Source organism: Vidua macroura, chromosome 1 (genome assembly GCF_024509145.1).
Source record: "Vidua macroura isolate BioBank_ID:100142 chromosome 1, ASM2450914v1, whole genome shotgun sequence".
In the NCBI taxonomy this organism is placed as follows: Eukaryota; Metazoa; Chordata; class Aves; order Passeriformes; family Viduidae; genus Vidua; species Vidua macroura.
In genome coordinates this window covers 53677178-53704992 of record NC_071571.1, presented here as the reverse complement: position 1 = coordinate 53704992, position 27815 = coordinate 53677178, and the positions used below count along the sequence as shown (strand labels likewise).

General features: G+C 36.2%; 1 protein-coding gene across 1 annotated transcript in view; it reads left to right on the top strand.

Moving 5' to 3' along the window:
• Positions 1–27815, top strand: part of SUGCT (succinyl-CoA:glutarate-CoA transferase) — a 323796-nt gene that overhangs the window by 105758 nt on the left and 190223 nt on the right. The window contains exons 10-11 of the mRNA XM_053997992.1: positions 13676–13747; positions 18233–18330. Of these exons, the coding sequence (XP_053853967.1) occupies positions 13676–13747; positions 18233–18330 (170 nt within the window). The remainder of the gene's footprint in view (positions 1–13675; positions 13748–18232; positions 18331–27815) is intronic.

Below are 27815 nucleotides of genomic sequence, written 5' to 3'. Positions count from 1 at the left end.
CATCCAAGTAGGAGATGAGCACTGCTGTTCTGAGGGATGAACGCTCCTGTGCATAGGTATTATTGAAATAACCCTAGGTCCCAGCCTGAGTGCTATTAGCAGTGTATTCATTCTAGATCCCATTTTACAAGTACTTGTAGCAGCTCAGGAAGCTCAGGAAGATTCTTTAGGGTTCACATTCAGTTCACATTCTGCAATCTGGTGAAAATCAGGACAGATGTGAGGTCAGTTATCATAGAATCATAGATTGGCTTGGGTTGGAAGGAACCTTAAGGATCTTTAAGTTCCAACCTCCCTGCCATCAGCAGGAACACCTTCCACTAGAAGTGGAAGTTATCCTTATTCTGAGTTGGCCTTGATATTTCTGCAGAGTTTCTTATAAATGAATAGAAATTGTCTAGCCTAAACTTGAAATGCCTGAACTCTCAGGGTAGGCAATCTTATGCCACCATAGACTTCCTGTTATTTATTCTGTTTCCTCAGGTTTTAAGTCCAAAAAGATTTTAGTGGGTTTTAAACCCACTAAAAGTGGGTGAGGGAAGGCTGCCCTCCTGTTTTACACATTTGAAACCCAATTTTTTCTTTGTATGTGGGAAGGAATACAAATCTTACTCTATAGGATCTTAATTTTCATCTGGAAGCTGAAGTCCAGTGCACAACCATATGCCTCATTCATTTTAGTTGATTTTGCATTCTTTATGGCAGCTTAAGGTTGCTTTATTTGCTTACTCAGTGTATTTTAACTTGTGCAGATTTTGAGAAGAAAAGACAGATCAAATAGCTGGAGAAATACATTCTTTGTGTCCAAAATCTTATGCTTCAGTATATACTTGATGTGAAAACTGGTATGCCTCCCTGCATAATTTTCTCTAGCAGCCATCCTTCCCACTTATAAGCACAGCTTTGTCAATGTCTAATAAGATGCCCAAGCTTTGTAATTGTGAAAGGAAATGTAAATTGGAAGAAAATTAAATCTACCAGAATCCTACTATTACTGAAACTGTCTATGTACTAATTAGTATAACCATTTCAACATCTTTTGTTACTCTATGTATTATTTTTTGATACTGTTAAAAGGAGGGTCAAAAACATCCATATGCTTTCATCAGCCTGCTGTGGGGAGGAAGAGCGAGTGCCCTTATTAATCCGTGCACCCCTTCTCCTTATTTGCTCCTTCTTTCCCCTCCCCAGGTGAGGCAATCAGATATCAGCTTCATGTAATCTAGGGACAAGAACCTTTTTTCTGTGAAAGGTCATTTCATAGCCAACTCCAGGGAACAGTGGGCGGGCAGCACTTCAGGCTGTCATCAGGGGTGCAAGAGCAGGCCAAGCTTCTGCCAGCAGCCCATTTTAGTCCTTCCCAGTACAATGGCAGGTCTGTGTGCCGGGCTTCCTGCTGCTCATTTGATGCCAAGCCCAGTGTCACCAGAAGGCCATCTGGATCATTAGGAAACCAGCCCTTTGACTTTGCCGATGCAACAGAGGGAGGAGAAAGCATGATGAAGGTCAGGTGCCAGGCTGCTCCTCCAGACTTGCTGGCACCATCCCTTCACTGTAGCCAGACTGGGGCCCTTGGCAGCTGGGAACATTTCTGTGGCAAGACTCATTCACTCTTTAAGAGATGTTCTCTTTTACAGGAGACCTTTACTGTTTGCATGTAGACTGTGCTGTGGTGTTTGGATTGCAGTAGCTGGATAGTGTTAAACTTATCTGGCTACATGTGAATAATTGATTAAACTAATTTAACTTTTTTGCTTTGGGTTACTTTCTCTCAACTATCTTTTATAAAAATGTGTGAAACTGGTGTTTTTTGCTAGTGACTTCAGCAAAAGCAGTGTGTGTTCACACTCACTTGTCAGTTGATTGAGGTTCAGTGATGCTTTTACAATGTTCTGTCCTGCTATAAAGAAGGCTCTTCAAAAACCTGAGTGGAATAAGAATTTGTGAGTTTCATGACAGCCAGTTAACAGAGAAGAGCAAGGAATCAAATTAGGACTGAATCTGATGAAAATCAGCAGAAACATCAATGAGGACATAATAAGTAACGGGAGTGCAAAATTGGCTGTATAAAGTGTAACACTTTCATAACATAAACAGTTTATGGCAATTATCTGTGGCAAAAAAATGCAGTAATTTTGTGCTTTTCCTGATGTAACAGTGTTTGGCAGAGGTACATCAAGTCCTTAACCTTTGAATTCACCACTTTGGTTTACAATTGGGCTTTTCTTTAGGAAAGTGAAAAGTAAAAGGTTTAGATTGACAGTAAAAGTAAATTTGCTGGTCATGCCAAGAAATTGAAACTCTATGGTACTGTGTGGTCTTCAGAGTCAGAATCCTGCCCTAAGTAAGCTCAGTCTCCTATGAATTGCTCGATATGAAATCAGGATTGTCCTTTGGGTGTTCATACTGTCATGTATGAGAAACAGGCTGCCCTCAGCCACCCAGAACAAAAAACAAAAGACAAAAACCCAAAAAAACCAAAACAAACAAAAAAATTATGGCAGCATAAGGCAAGATGAAACTTCAAAATAAATGTAACAGTTCATAAGAATGAAGAGTTTGTTAAAGAAAAACATGAGTGCTTTTAAGTGAAAACTTAAAGGTTTCTTCCTTTCAAATCTGAAAGGGAAAAATATGGGATCAATTTTGAAAACTGGAATTTTTGACTTCTCCTTTTGTCTCCTCCTATTGTCTTTTTACAGTTTTACTAGCATACCAATGTCCATCAGATTTTGGGGCTACAGGGGTTGCAAGGAGATTTTGTATAAAGGTGGATGTAGATTTTAGGGTGTGATAATAGAAGCACACTTATACTGTGTTGATTCTCCAGAATATGTTTATTGTTTTGTAAAGAATAATTATGGTTGTTATGCAAATGTTTGTTTTGTAGACATCAAGTTCTGTGATAAAAACTAATATAGTAGCTTTCACTACACAGATTTCTGCAGTTTTTTGTTGGTAGATAATTTGACAAATTAGGTAATAGAATGAAAATTAGTTAAATATGCCCAGGAAAATAGTAAGTTGAAAAAAGGCATAATATTTTGGTTTCTAATTGTAGTTATTTTCAAAATTTAAAAATTTAAATAATGCTGAATTTTATGAAGATAAAATTTTAATTCCAATAATGTGATATTAAATTTCAATATTTTTCACACTAAAGGACATGGTTACAAAAATACTGAAGAAAACAGAAGTCTAGATTTGTAGTTTTAAGGAAACCTAATAGAACTTTACAGGAAAATTAAGAGGAAGTGGGGTTCTGACCTTTTTTTAGACATAATTAAGCATTCCACTCATCAATTTTTTTTTTTTTTTCTTTTATAGATCTTACTAGTACTGTTCTTATGGGCCTGGCAATGAATTTTTTGCATACATTCAGAACTTTAAATAATGTGCGTCCTAGATGTCTGGCCAGTTCAATATTTAAATCCTTGATTAGAGATAAATTAGTGTTTTAAACTAAAACAGACTGCATGCAATAAACCTTAATGAGTCTGACATGAAACCACAAATCAAGGATACTGAAGAGTTATGGTTGAAATATTTGAAATCCATCCTTAGTTCACTGTACTTTGTTTACTGAGCAGTAGATAGGATCACATAATATTTGACAGATGTATTTATTGAGAAAGATGACTAAAATAGGGCAAAAGCACATTAGTAGAATGGATTGGAGTTTTGCTCTCTGCAGCAAAATGGCAGTTTTCAAACAGGACTGTTGTTTATTTTAAGTTATGGAAGTGCCAAATTGTGAAACCTGGCCAATTTTGCACTCCCGTAACTGTGTCACCATTGGTGTTTTTTCTGATTTTCGCCATGTCATGGTTTGACACTGGCGCAATGCCAGCGCCCCCATGAAAATGCACCTTCCCCAACTAAATGCTGTGAGATGTTATCAGGAACAGAGCAGAGCAGGCCCAAGCTTAATAACAAAGGGAAAAAAAACTTTATTGAACTACTACTACTACAGAAAACACATAAACTAAAGCCAGGATGAAGACCTTTTAAAACACCCCTCCTCCTCCCAGTTCCTAAAACACCCACCATGAAACATCACCCGGGATTCCTGATCAAATTACCACCCTTCAGATAATCAATACTCAAGCTATCAAGGGAGAGAGAAGTCTCTCTTGCACCACAGACCCCCCAGGAAACACAGTTGCCACCTCCTGTGTTTCCCTGTCACACATGGCAACCGCCCGGAGAAAATCTGCCAGTGTGACACTCTCCTTTCCATGTCACAGTGCTCTCACCACCGTGCATGGACAGACTGCTCATAGGGCTCCTTTAAGGATGCTTTGCCACGGACCCAAAGATACAACAGTTCAGCTTCTCATCTTGGGACTACAGTCCCCCCCATTTTCCCCTGGGGCCAAGGGTCCAAGAACAGAGATCATCTTCTTTCCCGAAGACAGAGGGCATCACCATTCCCTCCTCAGCTTTCTTCTGTTCTTGCCATTCCTGTGCTGTTAGAAGCTGAAGCAGGTCTCCTTGGGTCACCACTGCATCCCCCTAAAATGCAGTCTCTATTGCAGGAGATTTTAGTTCAGTCCATGGCTAACAAGAAAAGTCCAGCCAAAAGCTACTTCATCATCTCCTCCCACCTAAATATTTCTTCTTCTAACATCTCAGGTCCTGGACTGTCTCTCTTCCACTACAAATCAAGGAGGAGTAATATTTTACAAAGCCCTCATTTCCTGGAAAGGGTTAAAAGTTCAGACTCCCTGGACGGCTGATATCTCGGTCCAGCATCCCGTCTCCCACGCTGGGCATCATCCGTCCCCCTTTCTCCTTCTCTTCTGCCAGCAAATTTCCAGGTGCTGTCAGGCTCTCTATCACTTTCCCTCTAGCGGGGGGAACAAAGGCATCTCCGCTTCTCTCCACCCTTCCGTCCGCAGGAGCTGGCTCGGTTCCAGACCTTCAGCCCCCTCGGCCTACCTGGACAAGGCCGCGTGGCTTCCCCTCCCCCACCCAGCCCATGGCTGGGCAGGGGAGAGTCTGCACTCTCTGACGACCGGAACCAAAGAGACAGTTCCCCTGGGAGTTCTTGCTTTTAACCCCCTGTGTTCTCAGAGGTGTGTCCATACTTTCAGTGGTCACTCCAGATGCCAATATCCAAACCTGACCACTGATTGGTTTGACCCAACTTCCTGAAAAAATTCACTTCCATGTCAAACCACGACACACCAGCATCATTGCTAATTTGATTCCTTGCTCTTCTCTGTCGACTTGTTGTTGAGAAACAGATTATTTCACTCCATTTTTTGAAGAGCCTTCTTTATAGCAGGACACTAAATTATTGAGATCTTTAAGTTCATAGCACTGCCTGCCCAGTCTTGAGTTCTAGTTTACCTGCTCTGGCTCATCTGCAGCTTGAAATCCCAGACTGATTGCAGGACTCAGTATGGTCCCTGACTCAGTATGAATCACCAAATAGGTGATCAGTTTTATAAAACTCACCTTCAGAAACTATACCGCTATAACACTTAATTTCAAAGAGTAGAGAGGGAAAAGAGTCAGAAATAGTGACACAAATCCTGCTCTGATGAGTTCTATGAAAACCAGAAATGAGACCTCATTTAAAATTACATTCAAAATAGCATTTTTAAACCCTCATATTTGAGTACTCAGATCTTCCAGACAGCTATAGCTTATGATTATTGGAAGATGTAAGAAATATTTGTCATTTCTGCATCACTAATGCCTGGAGGCCAGTATCAGGATCAAACTCTGGTGATGTATGTTGTTTTTCGAAAGAAATGTTTTCATTGCATTCTTTTACTTTGAAAGTGGAACAAAAATACAATGCTTACAATCCCAAAATTGGAAGAAATTGTGTGAACTATTGTGTGAGAAAGAAAAAAGAATAAGGAAACATGGCTTGGATTCAGGCTTTTGAGACATTATAAATGTTGAGAAAAATATTGTTTAAAAACTGGCTCTGCAGTGCCCTTTAAAATCAGTAAGCGTCTATTTTAATTCCCATATAAGTAGTAACTGGCTGCTGTCTGTATATATACTTAAATGTTGCTTGCTGTATAAGACCTTGTTTGCTTAATTTCAACCTAACTGAATTTTTATGGCTGTGCTATAAACCTCTTGAAAATAGTGGCTTAAATGGAAATGCTGACACAACATTAACTACACTGGCTCCAGTGTGATACTGTGATTAAAGTTTATTTATTTTGTGTGTGCGTCTCTGTGTGTGTAATTTCATTGTTGAAAAACTAATGGAAAACTAATGTGGCAATGGAGAATGTGATTCTATGCCTGATATTTTCCAAGAGCAAGAAACAGTTTAAATGCCAGTTTACAGTACCAGATAATTTAATTGAGGTATAGTTTAGGTATTTAAAATTTTAGAAGTTTGGGAAAGTGACAAGTTTCCCACTTTAAAGCTGTTCACTGTTCTTCCAGGAGTTTTTCAATGTCTTTTTGGGTGGTGAGGCTAAATGTATATTGCATTAGAAAATTAATTAAATGGTTTCATTTCCTTGGTAGCATATGTTCTTTGAGATATTCTGGAGAAAAGTCTTGTCTAAAAGGAGGGTATGAAATCCAACATTAACATTCTATTACTACTGAATATGAAGTAAAAACTCTAAAATTCTATTTGATAAATAGTTTGCCCAACTGGTACTTTTAGATTACAAACCTATGTGTTGCATCTAGTCAATTGGGAAATGAACAGTGCAAATATCATATGGCCAGATGAAGAGTAAGAGGGAGAAAGATCCTATCTCCAACCTGTTTCTTAGGACAGTAAGCTGGGATTGGAGAAGCCTTGGATTCAGTCTGTTTCCAGCAGTTTATAATTTTCATATTAGGCAAGAACTGGATAAAAACATGACAAGGGCTGGAGAGCAGTTCTAAGCTCTTCTGTCTCCTGAGGAGTGTTGAGAGTAATACACTATATTGCCAAATACAGATATATTTGATGCTGTGATTTTGTGTAAACTTTGCTGCCCCTTTCAGGAAGGTGCAATCAGAGCACTTTTAGTGGTTAATCAGCTTTTCTTCTGAATCAGTTAGACAACATCACTTTTTTCTAGATTCACACATATATAGAACTTGAAGGCTGGTCAGGAAAATTGTCTAATGAGTTGTAGGTTTGTAGAAGTGAATCGTATGCCTGGTTGGTAGTCTGTGGTGTGCCTTCATTGAAATCAGTGTCGGTGTTCTGCCTTATCTCAGGAACCAAAGTAATCATTCCCACCCTTGTCATAAACACCTTTCCTAGGAGCTCATGGCATCCAGTCAAACATTTTTTTTTTTTGGCAATAGAATTTTTGCAGATATTGTTAATGCTAATCTGTCTGGTAGACTGACAGCTGCAAAGTTGCAAGGTAGCATGTCCTGCAACATGGTAGGGAAGTAAGAGACAAGTAGCATAGGTTGAAAAGATCAGAGAGGAAAAGTGAAATCTTTGTGTGGAGTGCCCTTCTTCAGTTTGCTCGGTGAGAATATTCAGCATTCATTAATCCAGTCGATAAAATTTACATTTTTTTATTTTTACTGTTTGCTTTCACTGGAAGAGAGTGCAGAGTAGGCAAATAGTTTCAAAGTGTGTGGTCTTTATGGTTTATATGTATTGCTCAGAACTACCAGTGACCAAACTTCTTGGTCTTGTTCCCATTTGTTAGAGTAATTAAATATTAAGTTGTTATGAGAGGATTGTGCTGTTCCCTTGAAAGAAAAAATAATGTGACTCCTCCATGGTTCTGTGGCACAGCTGATGTTTTATTCAAACTAACGTGTAAATGTAGAGAAATTATGTGCAAAGTCTATTCCATCTGGAAGGAATGTAATGATTCTGGATCTGAAGCAAAACTGAGAATCTCCTACACTGTAGTTCATTAGGTTGGTTTGGAGAGAGAAAAATCAACATATACCAACATATACTGTAGATACATTTCGTTGGAAGGACAAGGGAGCCTGTACAGGTCAGTCAAATCCCGAATACATCACCTTCTTAATTGTAGCCTTTAATCTGCATTAAGATTAGATAATGCTTGTTCTTAAGTGACCTTTACATTGAATTGAATATTGTACTGGAAAACTTCAAGGTCTAATTGAAGACAAATATAAAACTTTGTGGTTCCAAGCCTGCAAGAGACCAGCTCTTGTTTGACCACACCCATGAATGCCTGGGAAGTACTTCAAGCTTGCAAAGACCTGTGTATGGTCACCTAGTGTCTCAATGATTCCGTAAATGAGAAAATGGAGGGGAGAGGAAGGAGTGACACTTCAAAAGCAATGTCTTAAAAAAAATGTTAATGATATGTTTCAAAGCTTTGTTTGAAAATACTGGCTTGGCTTTTCCTGGTGTTATGTTTAAGACTTCACAAGAAAGTGTCTGTGTTCTGCACTGATCCCACCTGGTCCCAAAGTTTCATTCAGCCTTCACATGAAGATACTTGCTCCTATGTCAGCTTTGGGAGGGAGCTCAGAGGAGTGTTCTGCTGTAATACCATCAGAGACAGCTGCCTGTTTTGCTGACAAACACTTAACTTACAGAAATACTGTATCTAGCCTTTATACAAGGATATCATTATTCCAAAATCCTAAGCAAGCTGTTTGATGATGCCAGTTGAAGCAATCAGCCTCTTGCTCTGTAAGACCCAGAGCAGTTGGAATGCATGCAAAAATTTAAGTTCCTTTAAGTCCTGTTCCAGAAGTCACCACTACATACTGACTATCCCACAATCTTCAGCTGTTCCCCTCATGATTCATAGTTTTATAGCTTTTAGGGATGCTACTATTCAAGTTTTGATTCAAAAGGCAGCGCTTGAAAGTCAGTCTTGAAAGGCAGTCTTAAAAGATACTTCAAATCCAAGGGTATCTAACATCAGGTATTCTGAATGAAAAGGGATTTTAAGTATCTTTACAGATCCTAATTGTTATTCACACTGGAACATGAGATAAGAAAACTCATAAATATGAGTAATACATAATTTTTGCCATATCTGAAGTAGTACAAATGTTCTGCCAAAGGGAGGTCTGAAAACTTTCAAATATATCAACCATTGACAGCCATTATCAGTAAACAGGCCAATATGGTAACTGGTAATGAAAATAATCACTTTTTCAGATAATTAACATCTCCTTTTAACCTCTCCTAAATATGGAATAATTCTACAATTTGAAAAACCCAGCACTTTGTTCTGTTAGTCTCTCCAAATATTGTTTGGCCTCCAAAATCTGTGGAATGTGCAAAATGGAGAAGAGTGGTTGATACATGATCCACCAAGATACAAAGCACCAAGAAGGTGGTTGTGCTGCCGTTCAGAGGGACTGTGACAGGCTGGAGAGTCAGGACATCAAGAACCTAATAGAATTAAACAAAGGAAAATATGAAGTACTGCACATGATAGGAAATAATCCCATGCATCAGTACAGACTGAGACTGACCTGCTGGAAAGCAACTTTGCACAAAAAGACCTGGAGATCCTGGTGAACAAAAAATGGAACACGAGCCAGTGATGTGTCCCTGTGCCAAAGAGATGATTCTCATCTGTATTAGTAGGAAAATTGACAACCGGTCAAAAGAGGTCATCCTTCCTTCTGCTCAGCACCACTGAGGATGAATAACCACTCAATCCAGTTATGGGTCCACAACAGGGTCTAATCCTGGGTTTTTTGGGACAAGGACATGCTCATACTGAATCAGGTCCAGTGAAGGGCCAAGAAAATAATTAAGGGCTTGAAGCATCTTTCATATGAGGAGAGATTTGGGACTGTGTAGCCTAAAGGGTCAGAGAAGAGGCTTAAGGAGATCTTTTGAATGTATATAAATACCTGATGAAGGGGACCATTGCCATACACAGCTGCAAATGTTCCAGTTGTTTTGATTACCATGTTTTGGACTCAAAAACTGACTTGGACTTCCGATAATTTTATTGGAATTGCCATATTTTTTGACTGGTCCCTTATATTTTAGTGTTTTTTTTTTTTTTTTTTTTTTTTTTTTTTGTGGAATCAACATGCAAATTGAAACACATGCAAACATGTTTGTGTATGATTGATGATTGCCATAGAACATATAGACTTAAAATTCATAAAGCAGGAAATAAATACAAAGATTAATGGTCTTTCATTAATGCCTTCAAAGCTGGCAAATTTTGAAAGGCTATTGATTAGCGCAGTGGAAAAAAGGCTCTTTAAGCCTCATTATCTCAGCAACTCTTTGCTTGCTTTAGAAATAACTTAGGTTAAGTTTGGCCTGCATCTTTATTGTGTAGTCTATCTAACATATTTGGAGAATACTTGTAAACCACATAAACATTCCTGAAGGTGGGTAGAGTTTATATGCCACGTGTTTAGGGAAATTAAAGTATTTTAATACGCAAAGTAACTCAGGTATATACTGTGTTCTAGGATCAAAGTTGGAAAAGTGCTGAGTCTTAATATGGTCCTGGAACATCCATTTGACAGTGTGAAGTGGTGATGCATACACACTGGACCTTGAGATCTGCCTTTGAACATGCATGTGTTGATGTAATGTACAGGATATCATTCAATGGGAATTTACAGCTTATTTTCTTGGAAACCCTCAAGTTTTTGCACCACATTGAAAAAGCTACACCTTTGAATGCTCACAGTCTTTCTCTGCCTTTTCCATGACTAAAATGTCAAATAATTTTTTGCTTGGTATTTGTTTCTTGTCATCACCAACTGATGTGCTATTGCTCAGGATCCCTCATGGGAGTAGCATGTTAACTCATGATTATACTCTGAAGAATCTTATCAGAAGGCCTCATTCTTCAGAAAAAAAGGGAAGGGAAGAAGGACTTTTGCCTTGTGTGTAGTGCCTTTTATTGCACTAATGTGAAATGATTAGATGTGATGGACAGCAGTTTATCAAAACAAAATCTCATTAAAATCTCTCTGCACTTTGCCCTTACTCTCCATATAATAAGATTCTGAAGCTTTCTGTGACCAGATGGTAACCTGCGGTAACCTGTAGTGTGTGTACATTTATGGGAGATGAATAAAACCATTGTCACCCTTAAATGTTGGCATCAATATTGTGCTAGTAACATTTGGAAGTTTCTGCTTTATCAGCAGCAATGACTGGCAAATAATCAGCTGTTTTGTAATGGGAAGTTTAAAATAGCAGCTGAAGACATTTGAGTTAAGCTTCATGGAAAAAGACACTGCTGCATTTATTATGATACCATTTTTGTTGTGTAAGGGTGACATGATTGTTATTTTAGCTTTTTTGACATACAGTGCAATTAAGAATAATCAGTTTTCCCACACATTCCACAAAGCAACTGAAGCACACATGCTAATAACCAGGCCCTTAAATTTATAGTGACTTCCGCTGCTGCATGGGCAGCCAGTGGGTACAGATGCATGCTTCACAGTGGTATGCAGCTATTGTGTGATTGCAGCATTCTTACAGAGACGTGTGTCTCAACAGAAGTTGCTGATAAATAAAAAACTCTCTAAGATTTGCCCATACTACCAATATAAATACATTTTGGAGTGCTGAGGAGGGAGATATGTACATATGACATATACTTTGTCAGCTGTAGCAGGCATCCAGACTAGATGTTTAAAAGAATGTACAAAAGAATTGTGATTTGTGTTTACAGGAAGTAGTAGGTGGTTGCACCAATAAAAAATATTCTGTGTTATATATGCACACTGATACCTACAGTTTGACCCATAATCTTTGTGACTTGCATGACGCTGGTTTTAGAACTCTCAGCATCAGCAAAGACAAATCAAGATCTGGGCAGGGTGTTCAGAAAACAGATTTTGCCTGTAACTAAAGGTAGTAAGTTTATACAGATAGCTTTAATTCATAATTATTCCCACTAAAGGCCATTTACTGGGAGGGAGAGTCTTATATACTCTTTTTCCAGGGTCTGCCATTATATTTTTAGACTGAGGACTTTATGAACAGATTTAGCTAAGAAATGTTTATGTGTTCACATACAAAGTTTTTTTTGTATTCTTTTCCCCAGTCTTTTTTCTGTGCTTACTACTGTTCTCAGCGTATGTAGTACCTTTATATTATGTATGTTACTAAACTTCTGCTGTACTGGGGCCAAGTCAGTGGCACTTTCTTGCATGCTTGTGGCTAAATGTTTGCTGAATTTTATCTTTGCTTGCTATCTTAGACTAAACTACTTAATTAAATGTGTGAAAAATTAATTGCTAAACCTATGACTGGACAATACTACTTACCATGAAATGAAACATAGAAAGAGCAAACAGGTGATATTTTAACTATGATGTGCAGTTACCTGCATTTCAGAGGACATGATTGTCCAAATACAATTTTAAAACTTTGACTATACCACATGGTAAAAGAGTCTTAGTGAATGTATTTGTATTTATATGAAAGATTGCAAGTTGAGATAGCATATTGCTCTCTGTGAAGAAGAATAATCCACAGTGGCATAGAAGGATTTTAAAGTTTTTCCATTCCAGAACTTACATTTGTGTGTTATTTAACCAGAATTTATTGTGAAAATTCATACCTTTAAATGAGGACATGATAGCTCATTAGGAAAAAAAAAAAAAACAAAAAAAAAAAAAACAACCAAAAACAAACAAAAAAAGAGGTTTCCAGGAATGGAAGATGAGTTTTGCTCTCCGCAAGAAAGAATTGCAAGATCTTGCCACCATTAGTGCACCAGCCTATGCTGGGCTGGCCTCTTACATTGAAGTCAAATTAATGATGAAAGAATTTTTCCTAAATGTTTCCAAAAATTGGGCTGGTACTATGTATTACTGAAACTGCAGTTATACACCTTTGTATAAGAGAGAGGTGTGGAGGAAAGAGGAATTGCATTATCCAGTTCTAGAAGATGCCCTAACACAAAGGAAAAAAATTGAGAATGTTGCCAATTACAGATTTTCTTTTTTCCAGTGAAAATCTAAGTGAGATGGTTTAGACTGAAATGAAAACTGTTACGTCCTACCCAGTTCAATGTTGTGTTCACCATGAAATGTGCCACTAAGGCCACTGTAATGAAATCAAGAGTAAAAATTGCATCTTCAAAGGTGTGTTAGGCAAGAGTACAGAAATGTGTAATAGTTTCCATTCTCACTAGGAAAATTAAGATGTAGATTCTTCTTTATTATATTTTTTTTTTTTTTGGAAAAGAAGTCCCATTTCCTCCATGAGATCTATCTTGAGACTACTGACTAAGGAGATAGCCTTATCTCCAGCTGAAGAGCTGTAAAGATGCAGTCTATCCCTTTCATTCCCATGGGAGTTCCTAATTTGTATTTAATATTTGGCTTTTTTTTTTTTTTGTGTGTGTTTGGTCAGGGTCTGTGACATTTCAGTGCAGCTCTCTGCTCTGAGTCAGGCTAAGAGTGAAGCTAAATAAATACCTCCTGTCAAGTAAACATTATCATGGTAATCCTCAGTCCTGTGAATGTGGGACATATTAAGGGTGGCTTATGACATATTTTTAGCAAATAAACTATTAACCAAGATAACTTCTCAACTCTAGGAAAAAAATTCCTAAAGGGCCTCCTCCATCTTTGTGAATCGATGACTTTGAGCCACTTTTATAGAACAAGAGATTGGGTCTGAATGGAAATATTTAAGGAAGTAATTTGAACTTTATTTACAAAGTTTCACTTCAAAGGTGTGCTAATATTTTATAGTTTTGTTACAGCTTATCACCTGTCTTTGTTCTTCCAGGCATTTAAGACCAAGGATGGCTACATTGTGGTGGGAGCTGGAAATGATCATCAGTTTGTCAATGTGTGCAAGGTGTGTTAGGCAAGAGTACAGAAATGTGTAATAGTTTCGATTCTCACTAGGAAAATTAAGATGCGGATTCTTCTTTATTATTTTTTTTTTTCTGTATGGAAATAAGTGGTGAGTATAAATTCTAACCCTGCAGCTGTTTTGGCCCTGAATTCAGAACACACCAGTTCTAAAACTTGTAGGTACTGCGCTCCTTTTGAAGTCTGTGCACATCTGATTGAATCTACATCTACTTAAATATTTACCTAAACACATTGTCCTTTAGAGCACCTAGCATGTGCTGATCTGTGCTCACTGAGAAACTTGCGGACTTGTTAGAAAAGAAATGGTACATGACTCTGGGCAGATTTTGGAGTGGTGCAGAGTATGATGTTGAAGAACAATCTTAAAAAAAAAAATGTTCTAAATGAAATGTATCAACATTCCAAATAAAAGACCCCAGTAACATGTCAAATGGAACAAGAGAATTTTTGCATATAGCATTAGACAACATTTAAAAAAATTACAATTCTAGCTATTTTGGCCATTGTGGTTTTTCTCTAGGAACTTCGATATTTAACATATATTAATGACACTCAGGAAACTAAACAATATTTTCCTCCATTTGTTCATGTCAGATATTTCACATTCCTGTGGAAGTTCACCACTAATAACTGGAATATGTAGTAAGAGGACAGTGCTGTTTTGATTCTCTTTTAGTACAGTTTGGGGTATGTATCCCCACCTCGCTATGTGGAGGGGTTCTGCTTTCACTTAACCTCTTCAAAATTTGCTCAGTGGGTTTTCTTCATAAAGGCATCTGACCACTACAGTCATCATTATCTTAATATGAATGAAGACTAATAGCTGAATAAGTGTCTACCTGACACAACTCAGTTTTACCAAAGACTCATTATCTCATAAAGGAAATCTTTCCAGAGTGTCCCAGGACATAACTGTGAATGTCTTCTTGGTGTTTTATCATCTAAAGTGAAGAATTATGTAGCAAATGCTTATCATCCTGCCATCCTTTAGTAAGACAGAGCTGAAGATCCATCTCAGTAGGTTCTGACATCTTGATGTGAGCAAACAGGCACAAAACCTTTAGACCATGCACTTTACCTGACTTTAGGGTGCAGCTGAGAGAATTACGGTGTGCCTTGTTGCTACATATTCTCTCTGTAATCATTAAAGAGTGAATGGAACCCCAGAAGATGAAGCAATATTTTAATGGTTTGTGTTACCCCAGAATGTATAGGATAAATATTAGGTGAGATTAATATTAGCCCTGGTCTGCAGGCTGGGTTTTTTTTTTTTTTTATCCTGATAAATGTGTTCTGGTATTCCTACAATTGAAAATAAAAGGTACAGAGCATGGAAAAATGATGATTGCTTACATTTCAAAGGGATTAAAAAAGCAGAAAAAGTAATTCAAGTTTTGAGTAATTGTAAGATTTTTCTATACACCAGTTATCATATTTATTTCTAAAAAGAACAATTTTTACCCTTATCAGGATATTATAGGTATGGATTTGGGCTGTTGCATTGCCCAAAAAATAAAATTATGAGCAAGTCAGTAGAATGCTGGAATGAATACCCATTAGAGATATGCTCTGTGCTAAGTCAAAGCAGTGTGAAGAGGGTAAGTAAAACACTGTGAAGAGGGAAAAACCAATAAGGGAAAAGAACTTTATTACAGAAAGGTCTACAACACCCTAGTGAACTTTAGTAAATACAGAGACAACTAATTCAAACACTGGAATTGCTATTAGAGAATCTTTCTGAGCAGAGTTGGTGCTGAACATACAGGCTGTATGGAAGAACTTGCCTTGAAGACACAGACTCTAGAGATGTAAGAGCTGGCTCAAGCTGTAAACAATTGCAAACATTCTGCTTGGACTGTATCTTTTCAGGCAAGCAGAAAGAAAAATCTGGAATAATTCACTGTGATATTTTCAAAATCAATGACAACTGTAACTTGTTTGAGGACTTGGATAATTGCAGAAAAACTTTGTAACACGGCTGGCTGAAATGCATTTCATTGTGGTAAAGTGTTACAACAGCACATCTTGACCTGTGGCTGATTTGGTCTGACTAGGAATACTGAGTGAGACTCTTCAGAAGACTGAATTTTTGTATACAGCTAGGGAGATTTCAAACAGATTTGCTAGTGTTGCAGGACACAAAACACCAAGAGTGTAAGCACTAAGTGTGCATGTAGCGCTTGAACAAGGCCTCAAATAGAGAGCACCATTTTCATTCTAAATGTTCACAGTGAAATAAAGTAACATTGGTAACATGATGCAGAAAGATGAATGGTACGTTAATGAATAACTTCTCAAGTGTGCATTTGTTAGTCACAAAAAAAAATTGAGAAGAACATATATAGACATACATCTTTACACCAGATGGACATTAAGTTAAAGCTGAAATCAGTAACATTAATTAAAATAGCAGAGTGAGCAACTCCATATGATCATTTTTTATATAACTCATCAAATGGAACCCTAGCTTTCTGATTAATTTTTTGGTTTTTAAAGCTCACTTAAGTATTTGCTATCATTTAATTTGAACAACCTTTTTTTTTTCTAAAGCAGTTATTTGTAACTCTAAATGAGCAGTATTAAAAAAGGAAATAATTTTAAGGGGTACCAATAGTATTGATAAATTTCCAGATAGAAAAATTTAGCTATTTTCTAATGCTAAATTATGATATGTTATGATTTCCATAAACTAGATTATATAATGCAGAAGGAAAAGAAAATATCCTATGAATTAAGTATTGATGGAAGATTCTAGATTGATGTTTTATGTTACCTTGCAGATATAAATCTGCAGAACAGTTTTGTAACATCACCATTGTTCTAGCATAACTTACAGATATCTTGCTTCCATGCTTAGTTTTGTTACTCTAGGTGAAAATTATGCCAAAGATGACTATCTGTTTTTAATATCTCTAAATATTTGCTGAAAGAATATCTGTTTTGCTAATGATTTTATGTAATCAACAGCTATTCACTTGTAAAGGAAACTGTATCCTTATTCACTCCAGCAAGGTCAGGAGTCATTAAATGATTGTGGCCTTGGTCTAAACCAGTGTCAGAGGAATTAATAGAATGTTATGTTTCAAGCAAATATCAGAGAGGTTGACACCAACTTACGTATCACTTACATGGGGTAGTACACAGGCATATGGATTCAAGGAGCGATTCAACATGTTAATAAAACATAAATCCATTGATGATTGCTAAATATATAGAAAACACCTTCAACTCAGAAATGTCCTAATCAGAAGAGGACTGGAGTTTGGATGAATATTAAGGAAGTGTTATATGTACTGGCCCTGTTCTTAAACTCTCCCTAAGCATCAGACAACAGGCAGAGATAGAATGATGGGCTATAGGAACTTCAGGTTTGAGACACTGTATTTTTTTAAGCCATCTTAGAAATTGGCTCTATAAAAATGTAGAATGTTTAGAATTATTACAAGAATCATAATAAGAAAAACTGAGCTTTAGTGTGTGGTAGTGAGTAAAAATACATGAAGAATATGTGACAGTCTCTTTCTTTATAAGATTCTATGCTGCCTTTCTCTGTAGCTGATGTAATTGGTGTAGTTCTCTGTAGTTGATGTAATTGGTGTATTTCTAGAACTCACATTTGTGTTTATTAATGTTCTATAGAAAGTCATTGTGGCACAAATAGGTAAAGTATATTGATTTTCCACACAGCTGCTTTTTCTAATGAATGCCTGTACAAAATTCTAAGATGCATTCTGCATATTTAATTCCCCTTTTAAGTCCCTTTATAGTATAATACACATTGTCTTCACATGTTGTTCTAATGTGGCAGGTGGAAGTTACACATTGAAGATGTATTTCTCCTTTCTCAGAAGTTATACCACCACTTTTCTTTATTAATTCTTCCAGAAAAAATAATAAAGAAGACCAATGGTGTTTCAATAGGAAAAGACTTTTTTTTCTTCTCTTTTTTTTTTTTTTTTTTTTTTTTTTTTTTTTTTTTGACAGAGATTACTGAAGTGGAAAGAAATAACCTTAGACATATCTTTTCTCCATCTAGTGTATGAAGTACAGACATATTTCTTATTCTGTGACATATAAGTTAGTGCAGGATAATCCCACAGATCTATCCATCTCCATGTTAATAACTTATTTTTTAGTGTTCTATGGTAAAAATTTCTCCTGGCTAGTCCTGAAAGCTGTTAGCTAAGATTTGGATCTTCAGTCTGATTTCTCTCTTTTTTCTTTACTTGTTATGTAACATCAGCCAGGAGGCTTTTTACAAAAAGAGTAATAATTAATTTTCAATTTCTTTGTATTAGATGATTGATGATAAGTAGTGATTATTGGAAATCAGTAATTTTTAAAATATCAGTTATTATTTTGTTTTATATATACATATACATATACATATACATATACATATACATGTATATATATATATATCTCCTGTCAAGCACATTTCTAACTTACCTTTATTTTTACTTAGATCCTGAATTTGCCTGAAGTTAGTAAAGATTCCAGATACAAAACTGATACACTCAGAGTCGAGAACAGAAAAGAACTTATTGACATATTATCAACCCAGTAAGTTAATTAAAAAGGAAGAATCTACATTTAATCTGTTAATGCAAAGAGTAATGTATAACAAACCCTTGGCATGTGGAAATTTTTGTTTTACTCTTTTGAGATACTCTAGTTTTTATAATAGGTATTGCAAAAGCTTACTGATGTTAAATAGTCTGCCTTTTGCACACAGACTATAGTGTGAACTAAAGAAGCCAGACCACAGATTTAAGTTTTCAGAAACCATTTTAACTTCTTTTTAACAATAACTTGAATTTTAGCAAAACCAGTGCTTTCTGCTTTCCTGGATGAATGTAGCACCTGGAAAAAATGCTTGGAGCACCATTTGCTTTTGCTGTGGGATTTTAAAGTTTTCAATGAGTGTTTCTGTATCCAAGGGAGTTCCGCTTGCTTTTCTCCCTTACTGCTGATTCTGTATTGTAGAACTCTGTGCCACAAATTCTCCCTGGGCCATTCCTTTTGAAATCAAAAGACTATGTGTTTGGAAATCATCCTATTAAATATTTAATTAATTTTTTAAAAGAGAGAACTCAAAAAACCTTTTATTTGAGAGATTAAAATAGCTTAGTTATCGTCCTCATTCTGTTTGAGAAGGCCTTATATCTGTGGAGTGCTCTTCTGTTTAATGGAGAGGATGATAAATTTATGTAATGAAAAAAAATCTAATCTGTGTAAACCTTCCCAAAGGTGGCTTTGGCAGCACCTCATACTTCTGGGGATGAGCACAGGAGGTGGTTAATTATTTAAGAAAAGTCATACTATCATGCTGACATTGGCCAGTATTAGTCTTTGTCAACAAATGCATAACAGTTATCACTGAGGCAATTTTAGTGGGCGAGGGGGGGGGGTGTTAGAAGCTTTATTCAGGTCTCTCCCCTTTTCATTCCATCCAAGAAAAAGAGTTTCAGTAGCACATCCACACCCCCACTTTAAATCCCACATTTTTTGGATACTGAGAACCTGAATCATGAGTCATTAAAGAGTGTAGAGAGTTATTTTATCTGTTCTGTTTGCACTTGTACTTTTGTCTCTGTCATTTTCAGATGCCCTGCCCCTGGTGAAAAAACAAAGTACCAGGTGACTACATTTTTGAATAATTATGGTGCAACTGTCCCTGATTAACTTTTGGAACTCTTCTTTTACCTTCCTATGACAAATGGATTGTGATAGCACAGACAAAGCCACTCTTGCTATATCTTTTGAGCCCCTGAACGGCCATAATTTATCTTTTGATCTGACCTTTTGACCAGCTTTTACATTATTGATGCATAGTTTTAGTTTCAAAGTTGGTTCATGTTGACTTATTACTTGGACTTTATTTAGTATGGAATTTGTCTGATGTACTCTAGTACTGTATGAGAAGGCTATTTTGCCATCCATAGATAGGCACTTGATAGCTCGTTGCTTCTGGTTAATTTTGGAAGTTGTCTTTTTTTTTCCTATGGGCAATGTCTGAACAAGAAGATAAAGTTCAAAGAACAACTGTTCTTTGAATTGCCAGAATTACAATTTGTTTTTATATCTGTAGCTATTAGTTAATCAAATTACATTATTGCTCTTCTAATTACTTCTTTATGTATTTTTTTTCTCAGAGTTTGTGTTCTATTATTATAATTTAGGCTGCATTTAGGCTGAATATTATATGCAAGTATGTAAATGTATACACACTTTTGGAGTAGACATTTCTAAAGTATTCTGCTATGTCATATTATTGTGAGCTCATCTGGCAATCAGTTATAAAACACAGATATAACAAACACCTTTGGTATTCTAATGGAAGTTGAATGTGTTTCCACACACATTCCATGGTAACTTTGCTTTAATTCACTAATGCAGAGTTTTTTTGTAAAAATGTACGTGGTTTATTTTTGAAGTTACTTAGAGAATTAGATGAATAGTTTCTCAGTGCTGAAAAATGTCAGCCCTTGAGAAATGAAGGGAAATGACAAAATAGTAATGATAGAATTTCAGTGAAAGATACCTTAATTTACTCACTGATTGCTTGATAGTATTACAGTTTCCAGCATGTGGAAAATATAACCCTAAGGTGCATTACTTGGATAAAAACACCTGCAGACCCTTCCATTCACTCACTGTATATGCACTGATGTCCACTTTAAAATGAATTTGTGGAGATATAAGCTCAAGCAATTTAGAAGACATATTCTTAGACATCAATTTTCTCAGTCTAGCAAGTGAAGTACAGTTGTGTGAAGTACAGTAACTTTGTTAAGATGAGACACTCCTTTTTTCCCCAAACTCTCCTGCAGCCATTTTCAGTTTATACACCCTTTCTGTTCCACTAAGTCATTGGTATTTAAGCAGCATGTACGGCAGATGCTTAGTACTCTGCAGTTGCTTACATATAGCACTGCTGTTGCACAGTAGATATAAGCATATATTTTTTTCAAGCCTTTGATGCTGTTCTAATCCTAATAAACCAAGGCTCCACCAGAGCCTAGAGCAGGTTTCTATTGATCTATCTACCCTGTTTTCTTGCCCTTATCCTTTTTGAAATATTTCTGGAGCTGTGTTTCACCTTTTCTTTTCAATTTTTTCCCCCTAATTTTCAAAATTAACTACCTGTAATTAATTTCTAACTTCTGAGCATTCAGGAAGTGCAAAAAGAAGGATTCTTTACTTCCTCCTCTTAAGAAAAAGGGTTTGCCAGGCTTTGTATAGCAATAGAAGGAGGTGTTCAGACCTACTCAGGGGTCAATAACTCCCTGAAGTCTTGAGCATTTAATTTGCTTCATGTGTGGAGCTGAAATTTTTGAAAGCATCTGAACTCTGAATACCAAGGAGACACTTGGTGGCTTTCATTTGCTAAAATCTGAGCAACTAAGACTCTTTGGTCACAGTTTTATTTCTATATGTGTGCACAAAGGAAACATTAGGACAATTGGTCAATGTTAAGGAATGCTGGGGTTTTTTAAGAAAAAGGCTCTATCTTGGGAAATCTTGACTCATGTGACCTCTAATTTAGATCAATAATTCTACTCACCGCCTGTGATAACCATGCCAGATTTCAAGACAGTCAGGTAACCATGGGGATTATGCAGCACTTAGAAGAAATTGACCTTTAAACAGAAGACTTTTCAGAAGGGTGTGAAATGATATATTCATCAAAGTTAGATATACTGAACTGAGTGAGAATACAAGACCAGGATGAATATGACTTCAGACATATATGCAACATGAAACAACAGCTCTGAAAAGTGTGAATTGCTCCATTCATTTCAGAAAGAATTTCCTCATCCTCTTTCTTCTCTGACAGAAATGAAGAGTGAAGCATGCCTGTCCTTAACTCTTCAATCCAGCTTGCTCTCTGCACACCTCTATTCCATCTGTAGGGCACAAATGAAAGGTAAAGAGGGAGAGCAAATAAGGAAGGATAACTTCACATATCCACAGAGAATGTCAGATGTCAATAAAAGGAAGTTAAACCCCTGTGGAGTGATATGCTGCTTCTAAGAGAGCCTGCTCTCATACTGAAGCAATAGGAGGGATTACAGAAAACAGTTCCATCTTGAGATATGGTTTTAGTTCCACAGTCTATGGGGAAATGAGTAAAATGCTGCAAGGACCACTGTTTCATAGGATATTCACAGGGAAGAAGGATATAGACCTATGGGGCATTTTGAACTTGTTTTGCTACAGGTGGTGCTGTCCCTTTCCCATCTCTGGTCCTCTTTCTTCTATGCTGGATTTTTTTTTCCTGTTCCCATCATCTTCCTCCTCTTCCTACAGGCCCCCTTCCCCCTCTTCATCTTATTTCCTCTTTCTCCTTCCACTGCTAGCATTTGCACATCTACTCTTCAGTTAAAAAAAAAAAAAAAAAAAAAAGTTTTGGTGCCTTCTGTATCTGCCTCTTTATTTAGGTTACATTTCTCCCAAATGACAAGAAAGCAGAACTCTGACAAAACCAAATTACTTCTGCCTTCCTTTCTTGTGTATGTGCCAAGAGACAATTTAAAATCACCCTACCTGGGTGGAGGTCAGGTTCAATGGCTACCACTGAGGCCCCTGAGACTCCCAGCTTATGTGAGAACTGAGAGACTGCAGAGCACTCTATTTTTTAAGTTTCCAGAGAAAACCTCTGGAAATGTACATCTAACTCACAAACAAGAGAACCAAGTTTTAATTGTTGCTTTCTACCTCCCTTTCACTTTTACTTTTGCTTCCACTAGAACACAATAGTACCAGACACAAAGCAGATTATTTTATATGTGTATATATAAGTATGCATATGTCAAGACACACATATACAGACCGCACATGAAATTTGACATCTGTGCAAAATCTAGTATAATACCAGTTTAAAAATAAACTGCTTTGAGAAAGGGGGCTTAATTTCGTGACCTTCTTCAAATTACTCCAGAATTTGAACATTAATCCCGCCATGCACCTCAGTAATATAGACACATTTTAAGGGCTGCTAAATGTGTGCTCCAAGGTACTTTGGGAAATTAACCTGTAAATGGAACAGAGTGTGTGGGGTGTATAGGTGGAAGGTGAGTAGCAGTCATGCCCTCAGCCTTTAAATTGAAGCAGTTTCACATAAAGAAGAACACATAAACTCAGTATGATCAGTGCTCCTGCAGCTCTAACTAAATTATTGTAGACTCAGAAGTGTTAGGGCTGGAAATGACTCAGAGTGGAACTTCTATTCCTAGCACTTATATTTTAAACCCCTTATTCTTGACCATACAGCTGCATGCCACATATGTAAGTGTGAGGGGAAAAGGAATGAGCAGGAAGGAAACACAGAGGAACTTGATCCTCAGTTAATAAAGTCGTTGCTAAATGTGTTCCACCTAGTAAGACAAGAGGAGGGCACCTAAAGGGAGTATTGTAAGATGTTTAATTTGCCTGATGAGAAGCATTGTTAAATTCGCACTTGTTGAGACACACCCAGTCTTTGTAAATCTCCTTCCATATCCCCACCATTTCCTTTTCTAAGCCAAGAGCCTTGCTCACTGAAGTCACTGTTGATAACATTACAGGAATGAGCATCTGGTTGTTTACAGCTTCAGCAAGACAGGTGTTTGAAGTTTGAAAAACAATTGACTTCAGTGTGGCACAGGTCTACTTTCCCCAGTCATCTACTTCACCATCAGCACATAGAGGGCTGAGCTGTGTAGACATCGGCTACCGAATTGCCACATTTTGCTTTAAAATGCTTTGTTTTCAATTGTTATTTTATGTTGACTTCTGTGTATACAAATGAGAGAGAGCCAAAATGTCTCAAGCATCTGATTTTTGGACTCGGTAAGCTAATGTGTATTTTCTATGTTCTTTTCTTACCTTTTAATAACCCTCTAAGATTTTCGTATCTGTGTGAAGTTCAAGATCCTTTCTGAAAAGGAACTTGCCATCTCTTTTCTGATGACTTACATTTTTAACTTCAGGCTACTGAAATCAGTGATTTTAAATGAACTTTTTGACCTGACCCTTGTTAGCTCTTTAATCCCCTTGGGGTTAAAAGAAAACCAGCAATAAAATCAATGTAACTTTTCATCCTTCTCAATGTGCTTTTATTGATGTGCGTTTACCTAGCTTATTTTCAGTTAATTTGCACTTCTTTTGTCATAATTATAAAAATTGTGGTCCTTTTTTGTACTTGAGTAAAACAGAGGAAGGTTGGAGAAAAGTAGTATATTTCTAATGTGTGTAGCTTAACATTATCTGACTACAAAAAGAACTAGTTCTTTTACATGCTGGAATAACTACTCAGTAGCCATAAGAAATAAATTTTACAAGGTAGATGTGTGTCCTTCTGTCTGGTATGCCATTCCTTAAAAAACATACATAGTTTTAAAGCAGCATGCAAATCTTGATACAGGAATGAGGAGAAAGTCCATTAATCTCATGCAGAAATTTTTTGCATAAAGGTGAAGATTTATTAATAGTTCTATAAAACTGGTAACAATATTTGTAGTATGCAGAAATATAAAATAATTTTCCTGGTGGATTTGTTGTACCTGCAAATTTCTGGATACTATTTTTTATGTAGCTTCCACTTATAATCTACTGTATGTGACATCTTTTAAAGTATTTGAAATATGGCTCAGTAAAACCTGTACAATCATGTTGATCATAAATATTTTAATATTTTGTCCATTGTGGTTTTTCCAGTGATTCACCAGTAACAGAAAAGTAGATAGTAACAGAGTTATTTACACACTGAGTAAATACTGTAGTACTCACTTTGAAAACACTAATTCTATATTCACTGTACACTAAAGGATAATGCTCCATTCTTTGAATTTTCCAAACAAATATTTTCTAGGACTTTTATTTTGTATAGTGTCTTCCATAGATGCTACTCTAAGAAACTGTACGAACTCTCTTACTCATTTTACTACACTTAAAGAAGTGTTTGGTAGTGAAGAGAAATAATATTGTAGGTATTTGCAAGTGAAGAGACTGTTGATAGAACAAAATGAAACAAGAACTACAATGCAGATTTGGGTTGTGCTAGAAAACACAGGAATGCTCTTGTGGACTTCAGCAAGAACAGAGGAGCTTTTTATGATTGACCACATGTAGAAAACTCTTACCAGTCGTAGAGGTTGCTGTTCCATCTGTGTTTGGTGGTTGTCCAAATTACTTCTCTAAATTAATTGCCATAAGTTTCCTATAGAAAAGAGCAGTATTTTGCTTTAGTAGCTCTTCTAAACTTACTTTGTGTGGAATTGGATGGTTTTATCCATTAGAGAAACATGGTTGCCCTTCCACAATAGCAAGGATAGAAGGTTTCCTAGGAAACATAGAAAATGGAATACACACAAAGTAGATTCATTCAAACTTTTAAAGTCTTTTTTTCATTGAAAGACAAAATATTGCTAAAAAAAAGAAACAAATTTTGTTTTAATAATTATCAAAATGAGAAACTTAGAAACACACCCAAGTGCTATTAAAATAATGAACTCATTAAAGCCATTTCATATAACTTGCACAAGTCAAGCAGACATTCTTTTTCTGTTTTACATGCAAAGATGCATTTCTTACTTTTTTAAAATTAGAATTTGTTAGAAAGCAAAAGGGAATGTAGATCCTACTTTTCAAGAAGCAAAACTACACTTGTAGCTTATATAAGAAAACAAGGTGTAAAACTTTCTTTATTTTATATTTAATTTTTTGCCTTTCAGAGTTTTTCCTTATATTGTGGTGTAATTTTTTATAAATTTGCTGAGTGTATAGTTTAAATTTAGATGTTTTCATTTAATGATGCCTGCTAGATTTACTAATTGAAGAAAAATATATTTAGTTGGATTTCTTCCAATTTCAATTAGTTCAGCTTATGTCACACTTTCTATTCTTAAAATATTTTAAAGCATGAAATGTATTTAATGTTAAATGTTCTGGAATTTGATGCCTCATTTCAATACTGCAGCTTTAGTATCTTCATGATTGCTGTGTAATTTAGTTCAGAGGAGCCTTTGAGTATTACTTAAAATGCAGATAAGACATCATGGAGACTCTGACCTATTCAGGAAGTAAGCCTCAGTTCAGGCTTTGCAGTAAATGTCCTAGCAATGGGTTTGTTCTTCATTGGGGTATGTATCCTTCCTTTTTCAGAGGTGCTTTCAGAAAGAGCCTGAATTTGAGCTTCATACCACAAAGTAGTACAGAAAACAGCAAATCCTTTAGAACTTCTAAAATACTGGTAGTAATTGCAGAAAGCAAAGCTACATGTTTAAAACATTTCTATAACTAAATCACAGGTAATTTAGAGGACATTATGTGATTTTATATATATATATATATATATATATATATATATATATATATATGTATGTATACATATATGTGGCAAATGGAATATTTTATAGGAAAAGGGACTGCTCTGAAAATAAATGAAGCTGTAGTGTGAGCAGTGTTGAGCTCTTCTGCAGTCACTGAATATCTCTGAAGTAAAGATCCTTTTCTAAGTGTCATGTTTCAGAGTTCAGATGCTCTACAGTCTTGGATTCTTTTTTTTTCCTATTAGCTCAGGTTTGGAAGATGGACCATTGTTTAGCCTTGTATGTGTTTCCATCACAGTGATTTTATTTATGTATGTGCATATATAAAGAAAGTCAATAATTTCTTTTTCTTAACTGAAAATTATACAAAGTAGGATATTTATTGAAAACAATGAAAAAGCATAGAAAGACATTTTAAAATATGTTAAGAGAAAAAGGATTGGCCAGATCTTCTAAATTTCTGCCGGCAGAGCTTTCATTTTCAGGAGAGAATGTTAGTCTTCTACTTCTTGGAAGTTTTTGCTGAGGGTCTTCTCTTGTTATTTGGGAGTGCTGAGTATGTTATTAATGGGTACTTAGCAAACTAAACATCAGCCCTTCACTTTAAGTAATGGTTATGGTATATATTTGTATAAGTATTGTCACAAATTATGTTTAGTTGGGGGAATAATACATACAGGTTGGTAAAAAAAATAAATTGAAGTTTGTACAGCTGACATCAGAAGTAGAAATTTACATTTTTTAATCCATGGCTTAGCTTTTATCAGATTTTGAAACAGTATTTCTCCCTTAATGATGTACAGCAGATGTTTCAATATATAAAACACAGTTGAATGAGCAAAATAGTCCCATGCTGTTGCTCTCAAAATCTGAATACTAGACCTTTATTGGCAGTGGTGATGTTCTGTTTTGGTTTTAACCAGTTTGCTTAACAATATGTTCTCAGCAGCCTCTCTTTAACACAAATAAAGGAAACTATTCTACATCAGAGTTAGACAGAGTTTCAGTTTCAAGAAGAAATGCTGTGTGTGTCCCTTGAGGATAATAGACAATCTCTTGTTTTCTATGAAATTGTAGGTGTTTTTTATCTGTTATGTAGGAAAGAAAAACCTAAGTGCAACCTTAAATTGTAGAAATTCATATAGAATCACAGAAATTTTGCTTAACATATACACAGGTTCTGCAACTTATATATACAACTCCACTATATATTGAGTCACAATGGTGTAGCTGAAGGAGAATATATATCTTGAAAATTATTCAGATTTACCACAATATCAGGAAGTAGCCTACTGGTTATGCAGATATAGATTATAGACACTCCCACTGAAAAGACTTCATTTTCAGGCTATCCTTTAAATGCACCAGTATTGGTTTTTTATACTCAGGAAGATATTTATAAAGTCTTTCTTCAAAAGAAGTGCAGGAACATAGCCTAGCAGGACTTATTCATTACTAACAGATCAATTGAATGTGCTTTATACATTGAGAATGACAATAATTTCCTAGATGGTCTTCAGCACCATGGTTATGAAGTTGAGTCCAAGATTCCTCTTGCAGTTGTCCTGTCTTGTTAGAAATGAGATAGTAGAATTTGAAGTGTCAAAAAGTAGAAGCTGAAAAAAGCTTTCCATATATATCAAGGGATATAGTGGGGCATGAAATATGAAGCAACTTTGTTGCTAGCAGGGAACAGCATAATCTTATATAATCAGCATCTGTAACTGAAGTGAA